We start from the raw sequence: 16,747 nt of genomic DNA on the forward strand, positions 1-16,747 counted from the left end.
CTACCAGACAACTGCACTCATTTCACACACTAGCAAGGTTATGCTCAAAATCCTACAAGGCAGGCTTCAGCAGTATGTGAACCAAAAACTCCCAGAAGTACAAGCTGGATTTTGAAGGGGCAGAGGAACTAGAGACCAAATTGCTAACATGCGCTGGATTATGGAGAAAGCCAGAGAGTTCCAGAAAAACATCTACTTCTCCTTCATTGATTACGCAAAAGACTTTGACTGTGTGGACCACAGCAAACTATGGCAAGTTCTTAAAGAAATGGGAGTGCCTGACCACCTTATCTATCTCCTGAGAAACCTATATGTAGGACAGGAAGCAACAGTTAGAACTGGATATGGAACAACTGATTGGTTCAAAAATGGGAAAGGAGTACGACAAGGCTTATATTGTCTCCCTGCTTATTTAACTTCTATGCAGAATACATCATGCGAAAGGCCGGACTGGAGGAATCCCAAACCAGAATTAAGATTAAATGTAATGAGAAGAAATGGGCATACTGGAAGAAATATCAACCTCAGATATGCAGATAATACCACTCTGATGGCAGAAAGTGAGGAGGAATTAAAGAACCTATGGTTTTTCCAGTAGCCATGTATGGAAGTGAGAGCTGGACCATAAAGAAAGCTGACCACCAAAGAATTGATGCTTTTGAATTGTGGTGCTGGAGGAGACTCTTGAGCATCCCCTGGACTGCAAGGAGATCAATCGTATCCACTGTGAAGAAAATCAAGCCTGAGTGCTCACTGGAAGGACAGATCCTGAAACTGAGGCTTCAATACTTTGGCCATCTCATGAGAAGAGAATGTTACATACAGCACTGATGTTACCTGTCTGTCATGGGTTTGGAGGGAAAGTTCCATCCTATGGGGAGTGGAAGGCGGGACATCAGGAGGAGGGGCTGTACTGTATATAAATGTGAAGCCTGTGTGGTGAAGTTGAGACGCTGGGATGTGACGAAGCAGCAGCTGGGAAGAAGAAGCTGGTGTGGGAGTCTGTGTGTCAGACAGGGTACTACTGTGTGTCAGTACCAACCTGATAGGTTCAGGTGTCTGTTGGTTAGCCAGAACTGATGGGTTCAGGGTCTGTGCTTCAAGTTAAGTGTTCTGTGTGAACCAAACTGTATGCATGTATGAATGAGACGAAGCCACGTTACTATATCTTATTCACCTGATCATTTTATTTTCCCTGTGTGTTGTATTTAATAAACCTTGTTCTTTATTTGTTTAAAAATCCATCCCTGGTCTGTGTGACTTCTTATAGGGAATGGTTGGTGGCAGCTTAGTTAACGTGTGGCAGATCCCAGTAGGTCTGGGTTTGTCACATTGATTGGTGTCCAGCGTGTGGGATACGACTGGTCCAGTTGTCCAGTGGTCCAGCAAAGCCTTGGCAAGTGTGCCCAGAGCAAGGGGGGTCTAGTCAGGGACAATCTGAGAGCACGTAGGTAATCTTCTAGGTGTGCCTCACGGGGGGGTGCACTAGTAGAAGAACGTGTAACCTCAGATTGGGGGCTAGATTAGGGAGCTCTGAGGCAACCTGGTTTTGGCGGGAAAAAAGCTGAGGCAAAACTGTGAAATAGCAGTGAGCTAGCTTGTCTGCTGAGAGGCCCAGCAGAGGGGGGTGGACTCCGGCTGGCTACAGTTGCAAGTAGTGCTGAAGGACAGCAGCAATCTATAGGGAAAGCTGGTTCTGAGGCAAAAGGGAAAAAAAAAAGTGGTCGTTTTATTTTGAGGCTTGACTTTTTAAAGCAGCCTGTTCTGGGGGGGAGTATGCCTTTGACTCGAAGCCAAATGGCAGAAATGGGTGAAGTGAAAGACCCCCAGGTAGACCAAGGTTCTGAGGATGAATTTGGCTCAGTGCAGGGTGACAGCACAGGAGAGCAGAACCCAGAACTCAGAAAGATACTCCTAGCCCAACAGCATGAACTGAGGATGAGGCAATTTGAAGTGGAGGAAAGGGAAAGGGAAAGGCAAAGACAATTTGAATTGGAATTGCAGAGAGAGAAAATGGTGTTTGAATTAAGAAAACTGGAACTGATGAATCAGAACAATAATAACAATAGGGATTCTGAGGGAGGCCAATTGTCTAAAGCTGACCTGAAGAAATTCCCTGTGTACCACAAGGGAGATTGTCCGGAGGTGTTCTTTTCCCTAGTGGAAAGAGCGTTTGTGGACTTCTCAGTGAGGGAAACTGAGAAGATGACCATCATGCGATCTTTAATCAGTGGTAGCCTGGCCGAAGTTTATTCAGAGATGCCAGAGGAACTGATGAGAGATTTTGCAGAGTTTAAAAAACTGGTGTTTGCAAGACATGGGATAAATGCGGAACAGCTGAGGCAAAGATTCAGGTCCCTCACAAAGAAACCAGAGCAGACTTTTACCCAAGTGGGGGCCCAATTGGTGAGGCTGCTTGAGAAATGGCTATCTCAGGAGGGGACAGAGACCTTTCAGCAGCTCAAAGACTTGATAGCGCTGGAACAGTTCTATTCAGTCCTGCATGGGGAACTGAAATTCCAGGTGAGGGAAAGGAAACCTAGATCTGTGGCAGAAGCAGCCGAGATCGCAGATTTTATTTATCAAATCAGAAAGCCCTTAGGTGAGGAGAAATCTGTAGGAAAACCCAAAGAAACCTACAGCAAGTACTCTCAGGGACCAGGGAAAAGCCAGCAAGGGGGAGGGGCCCATGGTGAAGGGAAGCCCTCAGACATGAAACCAAGACCTCAGATTTTGGAGGGAAAACCAAAAACAGAGGAGAAAGACTCAAAATATAGCAGAAAATGTTATTTCTGTCAGGGAAAGGGCCATCTAATCTCAGAGTGTGAGAAATTAAAGCAGCTAAAAGGAATTGTGCCTCAGGATTCGAGTGGGACCAAGCCAAAAGCTGTGTTCTGTGTCCAGAAAGAGCAAGGCTCATTGTCACTGAGGGAGCCTGTTGCCATGGCTACTCAATCTGGAACAGCTACATCTGCTGATCAGGCTGAGGAAAATGGTCCTCTTGTAGAGGTCAGGCGCTGCCTGCTGGTGAGAACAGATTCTCAGTTGTTTGAGACAGCAGGGGTGGACGTAGGAATACTTGGCCATCAGTATCGGGGGCTGCGGGACACTTGTTCTCAGGTGACCCTGTGCCATCCAGATATTATTCCTAGGGAATATGTAATCCCAAATGAGAGCATGAAGGTGGCAGGGATTGAGGGGCAGGTAATCTCACTGCCAGTCGCGGAGGTACCTGTCAACTTTCAAGGCTGGAGGGGAGTTTGGCGGCTAGCAATTTCATCGACTCTGCCAGCAGCCGTGCTCGTGGGAAATGACCTGGCTGAACATGTGAAACGGGTGCTAGTGATTACACGTTCACAAGCCACCACGGGGACAGTTCAGGGGGGTAATGATGAGCCAGAGACGGAAGCAGAGGGCAGTTCAGAAGCTGTGGTGGAAACCTTAACCACAGACAGCAGGTTTGGACAAGAGCAAAAGGCAGACGCCACTCTCCAAAAGTGTTTTGAACAGGTGACTGACGCCCAGCTAACACCTGAAACCCCAGTGAGATTTCTAGAGAAAAAGGGGATTTTATATAGAGAGACCCTGAGGAATATCTCAAAAGGGGGAGATGGGATCAGAAGTCAGCTGGTGGTACCTGAAAAGTATCGCCCCATGATCTTACAAAGGGGGCACTCTGACATGTTTGCTGCGCACTTAGGGGTGAACAAAACACAGCAGAGAATCACACAGAATTTTTACTGGCCTGACATAGGGAAGCAGATCAGGGAGTTCTGTAAACAATGTGATGTGTGTCAAAGGCAGGGGAATAACCGCGACAGGACCAAAGCAAAGTTGTGCCCTTTGCCTGTGATTGACACTCCGTTCAAATGCATAGGGGTGGATATTGTGGGACCTTTGCCCAAGGCCACAAAGAGGGGGAATAGGTTCATTCTCACCATTGTGGACCATGCCATGAGGTACCCTGAAGCCATACCCTTGACTAACATTGAAACTAACACAGTGGCAGATGCCTTGGTGGGGTATATGTCCAGGATGGGATTTGCCTCAGAAATAATCATAGATTTGGGCGCATCGTTCACATCGAAGCTCATGAAACGCTTATGGCAAATCTGTGGAATTAAGCACAAGGAAACCACTGCCTATCATCCTGAAAGTAATGGGTTAACTGAGAAGTTCAATGGGACTCTAATGCGCATGATTAGGGCTTACTTGGCAGAGAATCCAAACAATTGGGACCAGAAGCTGCAATCCCTTTTGTTTGCTTATCGATCAGTGCCACAAGCCAGTACCGGGTTCAGTCCATTTGAACTTTTATTTGGGAGAAGGGTGAAAGGGCCCCTTGATTTGATCAAACAAAATTGGGAGCAGATCACCCAGGATGACCCACAAGACGTTGTGACATATAGAGACTCTTTAAGGAAGGACCTAAAGAGAAACCTAGAGCTAGCAGCAGAGACCCTGCAAGCTCAAAAGGTCAGAAAGAAAGCATGGTATGACCACAAAGCTAGAGAGAGGCACTTTGACCCAGGGGAGGGAGTGCTTTGGCCTAGGTCCTGTAAAGAGAGCAAGTGTCAGCTGGGTAGCCCAGAAATAAAATACTTGGGTCACATGGTAGGGGGAGGAGTGATAAAACCCCTGGAGGCCAAAATAGAAGCTGTTCGTGATTGGCCCAGACCCAACACCAAGAGAAAAGTCAAATCATTTCTTGGGTTGGTGGGCTACTACAGAAAGTTCATCCCGAGGTTTAGCGAGATTGCGGCTCCGCTGACCGATCTGACGAGGAAGAAGGCTGATGACCGCATCCCGTGGACCAGCGACTGTGAGGCGGCGTTCCAGAGGTTGAAGGAGGCGCTTGTCCAGTATCCAGTGCTGCGTGCTCCAGACTTTGACCGGGAGTTCATCATCTACACCGATGCGTCTAACAGCGGGGTAGGAGCAGTTCTGTGCCAGGAGGATGAGAATGGTGACCAGCATCCAGTGTCCTACCTGAGTAGGAAACTCCAAAAAGGTGAGAGACATTTGGCAACCGTGGAGAAGGAGTGTTTGGTCATAGTCTACGCAATCCAGAAGGCCAAGCCTTACATCTGGGGAAGACATTTTGTTCTGTGCACTGACCATTCACCACTGCAATGGTTAAAGACAATGAAAACCCACAATAGCAAACTTATGAGGTGGGCTTTAAACCTACAGGACTATGACTTTGAAGTGAAGGTGGTCAGAGGGTCAGTGAACTGTGTTGCTGACGCCTTGTCAAGAAGACCTGAAGATTGAAGACGGCGAAAGAACATGGACTATGTATATATATTGATGACAAAAAGTTAAATGTACCTGTTTTTTGAACTTGGTTTGTATGAATAAAGGTAAATTGATGTAATGTATATGGTAAATGTTTAAATGCCTAATTGCTATGGTTAACTTAGAATGTAAGTATAAGTAAGTATGATATGGTATGTATAACTGTTGTTGTGTGTTTTATCCAGGTTGTTTTTTGGGAAAAAGCACCTTAGCTTTCCCCCTACAAAACAACTTATAAAGAGGGGAGGTGTTACATACAGCACTGATGTTACCTGTCTGTCATGGGTTTGGAGGGAAAGTTCCATCCTATGGGGAGTGGAAGGCGGGACATCAGGAGGAGGGGCTGTACTGTATATAAATGTGAAGCCTGTGTGGTGAAGTTGAGACGCTGGGATGTGACGAAGCAGCAGCTGGGAAGAAGAAGCTGGTGTGGGAGTCTGTGTGTCAGACAGGGTACTACTGTGTGTCAGTACCAACCTGATAGGTTCAGGTGTCTGTTGGTTAGCCAGAACTGATGGGTTCAGGGTCTGTGCTTCAAGTTAAGTGTTCTGTGTGAACCAAACTGTATGCATGTATGAATGAGACGAAGCCACGTTACTATATCTTATTCACCTGATCATTTTATTTTCCCTGTGTGTTGTATTTAATAAACCTTGTTCTTTATTTGTTTAAAAATCCATCCCTGGTCTGTGTGACTTCTTATAGGGAATGGTTGGTGGCAGCTTAGTTAACGTGTGGCAGATCCCAGTAGGTCTGGGTTTGTCACAGAGAAATCTCCCTAGAAAAGACCCTGATGTTGGCAAAGAGTGAAGGCAAGAGAAGAAGGGGATGACAGAGAACAAGATGTTTGAACAATGTAATTGAAGCTACCAACATGAATTTGACGAAACTCTGGGAGGCAGTGGAAGATAGGAGGGTGTGGCGTGCTCTGGTCCATGGGGTCACAAAGAGTCGGACAAGATTTAATGACTAAACAACAATAAATATACAGAAAAATGAATTGCAACTATGGAACAAAAGACTTACAGTGGTGCTCTGCAAGATGAATCCCTCGCAGGACGAAAAACTCGCAAGACGAATGGTTTTGGCAATGGGGTTGATGACTCGCAAGATAAATGTTCCTATGGCCCTGCTTCAGAAGACAAATTTTTCCATTTTTTATTCCTGCCTCATGTTTGCTGATTTTTAAATGTTTTTCTATGATGATTAAAAAGTTAAAGTTTTTCGACTGAAATTTTTGAAATCATCTGCACATTATGTATGGCTTTAAGGAGCACTTAATATACCAAATTTGACTTTGTTCTTACTTTTTTGCCCATAGGAACGCATTAATTAGATTTCAATGCACTCCTATGGGAAAACACGTTTTGCAAGATGAAATTTTCGCAAGACGTTAACCGCGGAATGAATTAAATTCATCTTGCAGGGAACCACTGTATTTACAAAAACACAATGAAATAAAATTAACAAAACATAGAAAGAAGCGATAATTACGGTGATTCATAAAGAAGTGATCCAGAAGAAATCCAGAATTATAGACAGATTTCATAACTGAATGGAGACTATAAAATATATGCCACAATATTAGCAACAAGATGTAAAAAGGTACTGGTAAATATAATCCATCAAGACGAAGCAGGTTTGTTTTTTATGAAAAAGGCAATTCAAATCTAATATGAGAAAGGTCGTAAACTTTCAAGAGTATTATGAGGCACATCCGAATAAACAAACAGCAATATTTTTATAGATGCAGAAAAAGCTTTTAACAATATTAACTGGAGCTTTATGATCACACAACTGGAAACAATAAAAATAGGAGACTCTTTTATTGATGTAATTAAAGCTATATACAAAAGCCAAAGATCCAGAATAAAAATAAATGGTGAACTGTTAGTACAGATTGAAATTAAGAAAGGGACAAGGCAAGATTGTCCACTCTCACTGTTACTATTTATATTGGTGATGGAAACATAATTGAACCAAGTAAGGAAAATGGATAAGATCAAGGGACTTAAAATAAGAGAAGAATTTAAAATTCAAGCATTTGCAAATGATTTTTGGTGCTTGTGGAAGAACCAGTGGAATGAGCAAAAACTCTTCAAGAGGTAATAAAGGAATATGCCATGATGACAGGATTGAAGATAAAGAAACAAAAAACAAAAATACTGACAAAAATTTGCAAAGAAAGGAAATGGAGAAACTGCTAAAATTAACAAATTTTCAAGAAGGAAAAAAGTAAAATACCTAGGGATTTTACTAACAAAAAAGACAAGCACTCTAGTGAAAGACAACTACTTGAAACTGATTGAAGAAATGAAAAAAGACCTAGCAAAATGGAATTGTCTGCAGCTTTCATTGATGGGAAAAATACCAGCAATTAAAATGAATATTTTATCTAAGATGATTTTTCTCTTTCAAATAATCCCAGTAATTTTGAAGAATAACATACAGTCATGGCCAAATATATTGGCACCCTTGCGATTCTGTCAGAAAATGCAACCCTTCTCTCAGAAAATTGTTGCAGTTGCAAATGTGAACATTTGTGAACATTCACATTTGCAAACGTGAACATTCACATTTGCAACTGCAACAATTTTCACATGTTCATTTCTTTGGTTTGTGTTGGCACAACACAAAAACACAGAGAAGAAAAGTCAAATCTGATACAATCCCACACAGAAACCTAAAAATGCACTGGCCAAAATTATTGGCTCCCTGTCTAAATTGTAAGAAATAATGATGCTCCTTTAATTTGTATTTAGACACACGGGTCGCAAGTAAGAGGTATGGGCAATATAGTAATCACACTTCCAATCAGTTAAGATGGAGAAAAGTTGACTCAACCTTTGTGTTGTGTGTGACACTGAGCATGGAGAAAAATCGATGGAAAAACATCAACAATCTCAAGGCTACAAGTCCATCTCCAGAGATCTTAATGTTCCTGTGTCCACTGTGTGCAGTATCATCAAGAGGTTTACAGCCCATGGCACTGTAGCTAACCTTCCTGGACGTGGTTGGAAGAGCAAAATTACTGAAAAATTACAACAAAGAGTTATTCGAATGGTGGATACAGAACCCAGATTAACTTCCCAACAAATTCAAGCTGATCTGCAGACACAGGGTACAACAGTGTCAGCTTGCACTATCCGTCGCCATCTGAATGAAAAGGGATGCTATGGCAGGACACCCTGGAGGATACCACTGCTGACACAAAGGCATAAAAAACAAGACTGGAGTATGCCAAAACGTATGTGACAAAACCACAATCCTTCAGGGAGAACGTACTGTGGACAGATGAGACAAAATTAGAGCTTTTTGGTCAAGGACATCATGGCACTGTCTATAGAAAAAGAAATGAGGCATTCAAAGTACACAGAGTTCCTACAGTCAAACATGGTGGAGGTTCAAAGATGTTTTGGGGTTGTTTTGCTGCTTCTGGCACTGGATTCCTTGACTGTGTGAATGGTATCATGAAATCTGATGATTACCAAAGAATTCTGGGACACAACATACGTAGTTGCCAGTGTCAGAAAGCTGCATCTCCACCAGATATCATGGGTCTTCCAGCAGCACAATGACCCAAAACACAATTCAAAAAGCATTCAGAAATGGTTACAAACAAAGCACACGACAGTTCTGAAATGGCCAGCAATGAATCCTGATCTGAATCCCATAGAACACCTGTGGAGAGATCTCAAAACAGCAGTTGGGAGAAGGCATCCTTCAAATCTGAAGTCCTTGGAGCAGTTTGCAAAAGAAGAGTGGTCCAAAATTCTAGTAGAGAGTTGCAAGAAACTCATTCATGGTTAGAGAAAGTGATTGATTTCAGTTCTTTTTTCCAAAGGGGGTGTTGGAAATTTTGGCCAGTGCATTTTTAGATTTCTGTGTCGGATTGTATCAGATTTGACTTTTCTTCTCTATGTTCTTGTGTTGTTCCAACGCAAACCAAAGAAATGAAAATGTGAGTACCAAAACATTTGCAACTGCAACAATTTTCTGAGAGAAGGGTTGCATTTTCTGACAGAATTGCAAGGGTCCCAATATTTTTGGCCATGACTAAATTCCTGGTTGTGAAACCCCATTTCCAATCCACATAGGCATAATAAAGTCTTCTCTCTCCTGTAGCTTTCCCGTAGCTGTTTAGGAATCACTTTAAATGTTCTGGGGGTGGGCGATTCGAACTGATGACAAACTCATGCAGCCAGAAGTTTTCTTTTCTTTTCTTCCTCCACCCTCCACAGGTTTAGAATGTTATCTCTCTTCTCAAATAGGAAGATTCAACAAATGGCCCTGGAAAACACCTCCGTCCACTTCACTGCTTAGCCCCGCCTCCAGTTTCCTCTAGCCATTGAAGATGAATGCCCTGGGGTTCTACTGGAGTAAAAATTGGTGTGCTTTCCCCGTGTCCAGATGTACTGACTGAGTTCATTCAATTGCCAGTCCAACAAACCTAGTTGTACTAAATAATGTAAAATATTTACTTACAAAGATTTTGGGCAATCTTTGGATCCAAAATTTTAAGTTCTTTGATTCGTTTTTTAATAGGCTTCTTTTCTTCAAGAGCTTCATCCTTTTTTACTGTTAAGGTTACATAAAATGGTATGTGTCAGTACAGAACAATATTAACACTATTTAAATACTTAGATTAAACATTTAATGGATACTGAAATTATTATGTATAAAAATTAAAATAAATGTTTGCAAATTTCCACTGTATGTTAGAAACATTTACTAGTTCTCTTATTACTACTGTTTCAGAATTAAAGGGGGGATCCTAAATACAATATTTAGTCCCAAATCAGCATAAATAATCTAGGAAAGGTACTAATCCAACAAGTAAAATAACACACAGCTATGTGGAGATCTAGGTAGAAAGCTTACATGCATATTCTTCTGTATTTGTTGAATCTTCCTATTTGAGCAGAAATTGCGTAACACTGAACCTCAATAGTGTATGCCACAAGCTATATAGCCAAAATGGAGTTACTTTGGAAGAAGAGAATATCAGCATGCTTAATGAAGTCCTGGGGTTTCCAAAAGGACACAAAATATGGGGGGAAATAAATATCCTATGTAGTAGGGGGACTAATGAATGGCATATTATTGTGAAAGGCATGATTACATGGAATTTTTCCAGAGGTATGAATATAAAATACAAAAGGGGGGGGATCTGTGTGGTCATTATACACAGTCCAAAGGCAACTGTGGGTGATAAAATTATTAGACTACTAAAACAGTTGCTAAAATCTGCGTCTTCAAGAGGATGATCATTACAGAGCTAGGGGTGGTGCAGAAGAAATATGTTATGAAAAGCATGGCTAGATATGTCAACTAGGCTCCTTTGTTCAATGCAAGTTTCAAAATGGGGGTTGCAGACTCAGGTCAGAGATGTAGATTTCACATTTCACCTCTGGAGGATTATGTTTCTCCCAATTTTGTTTAAGAAAAGTTTGGTTCCTCTCTCCCCCACCATCTTTCTCCCCCGAGTCCTCTCTTTCTGTATCTTTGTGTAGCTTCTCCCTTTCTCCTTCCCCCACTTTCTTCCTACAACTCGCAAGTGTTCCTTCCTATGGTTTTTCTCTCTGTGGCTCATCTCCCTCTTCTTTTTTCTCTCTCTCCCATTATAGTTCTCTCTATCTCTACCTAGGCCACCGCCTTGTAGATATTTTATCTTTCTTTCTCCCTCCTGCCCTCTGTATCTTCTCTTTCTCTGTGTATGTGTTCACTGACACTGACTTCTGTGGTAAAGCTGCAGTCAAAATATACTACCTTACCCAAAAGTAAGCCCTGTTCACTTCAATGAGACTCAAGCACTGAGTTTCCTCGAGTACTGGAAAGAGGTTTGGACAACTGCTACAGAAGCAGATCCAGCTGAAATTTATGAAGTAATTTCCCAAGCATTTTAAAGGGCAAGTATCTTCTAAAGTACAATATGGATCAATTTCAAATTAAGAAAAGCACATAATTGAAACCATTTTATTTTCAGGAAGCAGAGATCAAGTGTCTGAAAAATAACCATATAATTGGTCAGGTGTCAAGAGAAAAAAGTCTACAAAATGAGTTGACAGGGAGAAAATCTTTTTAAAAATTTTTTTTACAACTTTAAAAGTAGGAGCTTCATGGAGAAGTGGCTAAACTGCTGTACTGCAGCCAAACTCTGCTCACGACCCAGAGTTCAATCCCAAGAAGCCAGCTCAAGATTCACTCAGCATTCCATCCATCCAAGGTATGCAACTCACTGGAGGGGGGGGGGCAATGTGTAGCCTGCATAATTAAGTTGTGAACCACCCAGAGACAGCTTTAAGCACTAAGGCAGTATAAAGTATAAGCAGCATGCTTTGCTTCCTGCTTTATTTGTCCATGTTTCTCTGAGGTTTTGCACAGACAAAACCCATATGGCCTACTACTTCCCAGTATAGTCCCAATTCAAAAAACAGTTCCAAAGGTGGAACACTTTGTTTGTACTGCCCACTCCTATTAGTACACTCTATTGAATACTGATGCTGTGAAGAGATGCTTATTTAAAGCAGCTTGATCAGCAGCTTTCAACAATTGATCCCAGAGGAAAAGCTTCAGCTAGAATAACAAGAATTGGTGATGTTTCAATCAAATTAAAGTAGGCTCATCTAAGAGTTATTTGGATTTTTTTAAATTGACTGATTAATGTTAGTTAATTAAAATCTGTCAGTAGCAAGCATTATTATTTTTTAGTCACAAGGCGGCAAACTTACGCAACTGCCTCCTAACCAGCAGAAAAGAAGCTGCATAAGATCTGGGGTATTTATTTCTCCAATCATGTGTGCTCTCCTTTTAACAGCCCCAAATTCATCAAACAGTTGAAAGGAAAGAGAGAGAGAAAATGAGAAGCTACAACTACCTGCTAAGTTACAGGCAGAGAAAAGTACTGAATGAGAATTAAGAAAAGGCATTGGGATGTAGGTGGAGGTCTAACTTTAAAAAGCTGGCTACTTTTGCTATTTTGTAATACAGTGATAGTTTTGAATTACGTAGCTACATACCATTCTTTTGACAAGAGAATGTAAGTTCCAATTTGCAGAGCAGATCAGCATCTTCATATTTGCCATCATTTGCTGTTATCCAGAAACAGTTCTCATTCATTTCATGTGGACTGATCTGCAAATACACAATTTTGCAGTCATATCTAAGTATATATTTGCATGATATTTAGGTACAGAGATACTGTGTTAAAAAACACACACAATATAGAAATTTACTCATTAGCTGATAAATATTAACAGAAAACAATTCTTATTACTCACAAAGACTTAGGTCCGTTGTAAAGAAGAGTAGATAAGCCAGTTCTTCCAGTTATAGGATAGAACAAACGGGGCTCAATCTATTTATTATTATTATTATTTATTTGATTTATACCCCGCTCATCTGGTCAAATCGGTTTTCAGATTTAGTTTGAGGGGAAGTGGCTGTATGCCTACTTCTTTCTGATGATAAGGGATCTTGAGGTTGCTAATTTTTCACCACTACTAGTTCCAGCAAGGGTGTGGCAAGTGCAGCAGGAGGAGCAGAGGTAATTTTACTGCCACATGCTTCTGAAATAGTGCTTTGCTGAATCTCCTTCTTACCCATGTGAGATGTGTATATATTTGAAGTGGGGTTCCCACCAACCACAATGATACTTTGCACAGGAGAGATTTGCTGGGAATGGGGGCTTGTGGTAAATCCTCCAATATGATGGAGTTTTATGGGAAGAATGGTGTTCACAAAATCTATTAATAGATCTTTCTTTATACTGTATAACAAAAACATATTCACCTGCCTAATATATCCCAAGGGGCCTAAACCTAATTTAATATCTCTCTATTGGTTTATAATATATTCATATTTAAATCTACTAATCCTAAATCTTATTTCTAACTATATTAAGTAAACAATATATGATGAGATGCCAAGAATGTAAATGGAACTTGAAGGTTCAGAAAAGGACACAGAAAAAAATGCTGCAGTGCAGGTTGCCATCAGAGCATATCCTAACCGTAAATGCTCAGGAGATTTATAAGAAGCTAACTGGAAAGAACCAATGTGAAAAAATACCTTCTGGTATCTGTGCCTGCTTCTAGATTTCATTGGTGCAGGTAGACAATATTTACTGCTCATCCCAGTCACTCTCCCTTGAGAAACCAATGGTTCTCTGCCCCCACTACCCTTGGTGCCAGAGTGTCTTAAGTTTCATTTTTCTTTCCTTTTTAAATTTTTTAGAATTTTCTATAACTCTAACATAAACAAAAACATACAGCATATAAACTCAAATACAATTTAACTGTGTTCCCCACCACCATTGCCATATTCTTCCTCTTCCTCCTCCTCCTCCTTCTTCTACTGTCCTCTTCTCCAAAACTGCATTGATTCTTGATTTAGAGATTTCCGTTTTCCCCTTATTAACACATATTCCAAAAATTTACCCCATATTTCATAAAAATTATTCTTTTTCAACTCTCCTTTCTTAATCTTTAAATTACAAGTTAATTTATCATTTATTGCTATATTCCATATTTCTTTGTACCATTCTTCGATTTGCAATTCAGCTTTTAATTTCCATTGCCTAGCAATAATCAGTCTAGCCGCTGTTAATAAATTAGTTATCAATTCTTTAGTCATTTTGCCATATTCCACATTCTCATATATTGATAACAAGCAATCTCGGCATTAAATTCTATATCTTTTCCACATATATAGCTCAATTCTTTAAAAAATTGTTTCCAAAATCTTTGTACTTTTTCACATTCCCACCACATATGAAAGTACGTACCAATTTCCTTCTCACATTTCCAGCAGACATTCGGATGACTGGTATTAATTTTGTTTAATTTTACCGGTGTTAAATACCATCTTAAACTGAGTTTTAAAACATTTCCTCTTATTCTCACTGACATAAATCTTCAAACCCTCATTTTCCATATCTTCCTCCATTCTTCTTCATGTATTCTTTTTCCAATGTCTTGTTCCCACACTATTTTCAATCCTTCTTTCTCACTTTCTTCTTCCTCTAAATTAAGAAGTGAGTAAATTTTACTCACAGTACCTTTAACTGAGTCAGTCATCCGAATGTCCTCATACGACAATAAAAATTGTTCATACTTTGTATATTCACTACCTTTATTATATTTATTTACCCATTCCTTAGTCCATCTTTCTAGTTGTATATAATTCAACCATGAAATACTCCTATTATTACAGATATTCGGAACCATCAAATTGGATTCAGATATATTCAGTATCCGAATTTGGCAGTATTTGGTGAATTCTGTGACGAACACTCTCCCTGAAGAGATGATGATCACTGTCAGCGAGTCAGTGTGGGCGCAACAGACTTTATCTTTTTATGAATACAAGTCCCTGTTTCCTATTTCCTCATAAATTCCAAGTATTTCTGAATCTGAATGCACATCCAAATTATAATCTCTACTCTTATTTATTTATTTATTTAATTTATATGCCGCCCACACTACCCAAAGGTCTCTGGGCAGCTTACAGCATTTCAAATACAATAAAGTTATGTAGCAATTAAAATACAATTAAAATATATATAAAATTGCCATCGGACCCATAGCTAATATTATTTCAGTTAAAAACCTTCTGGAACAGGAAGGTTTTGACCTGGCGCCGAAATGTCATCAGTGTCGGCGCCAGACGAATCTCAGTCGGGAGGGCATTCCATAGTCTGGGGGCAGCTGCCGAAAAGGCCCTTTGTCTACAAGCCGTCCCTCTTACCTCCTTGAGGGACGGCTCTTTCAAAAGGGCCCCCTGGCTAGATCTTAATTGCCGGGTAGGCTCATCTTCTTGCAGTCCTTTGCCCCATCCCTTGCCACTTGGCTAACGAGTAAGAAGATGAATGGCAAAGGAAAAGAAACTGATGTCATTTTGCAAAGAATCATAAAGTAGCTGTTTTATGGCTCTGCTGCCACACAAAACCCATCTTCTTTCCAGCTAGGTGCAGCAGCATCTTTGTTCCCAGCACACCACCTCACTAGAGACTGTTTGTTTCTTTATTTAACTAGTATTTAACTGACACAAATGATACAGAGTAATTTTTTTATAAAGTTATGCATAAGATACTTTCTACTCTTGTTTTACCTTGGACCAGTTGAATCTTTTCATAGTGACTTCACATTTGAACTCTTTTTTAGGCTTCAGTCCAAAAGGCAGAACATGAGGGGAGCACTGTGTTTCAAGTAGTCCCTGCAGTGGAGGAGGAGGAGGAGGAGGAGGAGGGGGGACACCAAAGGGAGCCATTTTTCCTGAGCCACTGGTAAATGAAGGTGGTAATGGAGGTGGGGGGGGAGGTGGCACAACTCCAGTGACTGACAGCAAATCAGGTGATACAGCAGCTGATGAAGGATCTGCATTTCCTCTGAGAAATGTGTCATTCTTTACAGAGCCAATCTGAAAAAAAAATGTCAAGTTTATCAATGTACCATTGTGCAGATTGAGTGGGAGTCCTATCATTCTTAACCATAAAACAAAAGACAAATCAATAAACCCCACAGAACCGCTCCTACATGAATATCCACCATAGAAATGAAAAGATGCCTAGGCAAATAATTATTTTATCCTCATAAGCCTTTGTATGATAATATAAAATACAAACATTAATCATAAAGGTTTCTTAAGACTGGATTAGACATCTATATGACACAACTATATTCATACTATAATTGTTAATTTTCTGAAGTAATGCCCCAAATCCGGTATTTTAGCATAGTAATCCACACTACAGTAAGCCCACAGAATCTACAGAAATTTGGTGAGCCAACTCCTCCAGAAGTTCCCTTGACTCAAATGGGCCAAACTCTAATAATGGCTATAGAAGCTATAGTCACAAGGACTTTCTCAATAAATGTGACCAAAGCTGATCACTCCTGTTCCTTCTTGTTTGGGCAATAACACGAAAATAAAAATGTGTAAGCAATAACCCTATGTGCCTCAATTATGTAAAAAAGGTCTTTGTCATGGATACTCCATACACAACATGAAGAAGCTCCCAAGATGCATAAACTCTAAGGGGGGGAAAAAGACTTTTTACAGCTAACATTTTTCTTACTGTCAATTGCTGTATCTTGCTTTTGCTAAGCAACTATACATTAAGTTATATATATTCTAATAAAGCTCCAGATGTTCCCAAGAAACTGTAGTAGCTGTGGCTGGAAGGAAACTGAGGAATGACAGTTGGGTGGAAGAATAAGTGAGAATAAGAATAAGTCAATGCTCTGGAATGTTCCCAGGAGAACATCCCAGTGCAGAAGTATTCATGGGTGTGAATCACAGAGACTAGGAAAAAGAACAGGTTACTAGCTATAACTGTGGTTCTTTGAGTGTTCATCTGTGAAGTCACATGCAGATAGGTGGAAGCCTTGGAACCTTCTAGAGTAGGGGTCTCCAAACCATGGCCCGCAGGCTACATCTGCCCCAGCTT

General features: G+C 40.6%; 1 protein-coding gene and 1 long non-coding RNA gene across 8 annotated transcripts in view; one reads left to right on the top strand and one right to left on the bottom strand.

Annotated features, from left to right (window-relative positions):
* LOC110078403 (protein diaphanous homolog 3) overlaps positions 1-16,747 on the bottom strand; it is a 355,467-nt gene that overhangs the window by 205,222 nt on the left and 133,498 nt on the right. For all 6 annotated transcript variants that reach the window (XR_013543712.1, XM_078390739.1, XM_078390740.1 and 3 more), the window contains 3 exons: positions 15,409-15,717; positions 12,318-12,432; positions 9,784-9,876 (listed from right to left, as the gene is read on the bottom strand). Coding sequence is in view for 5 of the 6 variants with exons in the window: in XM_078390739.1 (XP_078246865.1) it covers positions 9,784-9,876; positions 12,318-12,432; positions 15,409-15,717 (517 nt within the window). In the remaining variant the exon portion in view is untranslated. The remainder of the gene's footprint in view (positions 1-9,783; positions 9,877-12,317; positions 12,433-15,408; positions 15,718-16,747) is intronic.
* Positions 11,283-16,747, top strand: part of LOC140705830 (uncharacterized) — a 32,789-nt gene continuing 27,324 nt past the window's right edge. Inside the window, exons 1-3 of one of the 2 annotated variants that reach the window (XR_013543719.1) lie at positions 11,283-11,524; positions 14,512-14,624; positions 15,462-15,583. This is a non-coding gene — a long non-coding RNA (uncharacterized LOC140705830). The remainder of the gene's footprint in view (positions 11,525-14,511; positions 14,625-15,461; positions 15,584-16,747) is intronic. The other variant, XR_013543720.1, reaches the window with a different exon arrangement.

This window comes from Pogona vitticeps, chromosome 3 (genome assembly GCF_051106095.1).
Source record: "Pogona vitticeps strain Pit_001003342236 chromosome 3, PviZW2.1, whole genome shotgun sequence".
Classification (NCBI taxonomy): domain Eukaryota; kingdom Metazoa; phylum Chordata; class Lepidosauria; order Squamata; family Agamidae; genus Pogona; species Pogona vitticeps.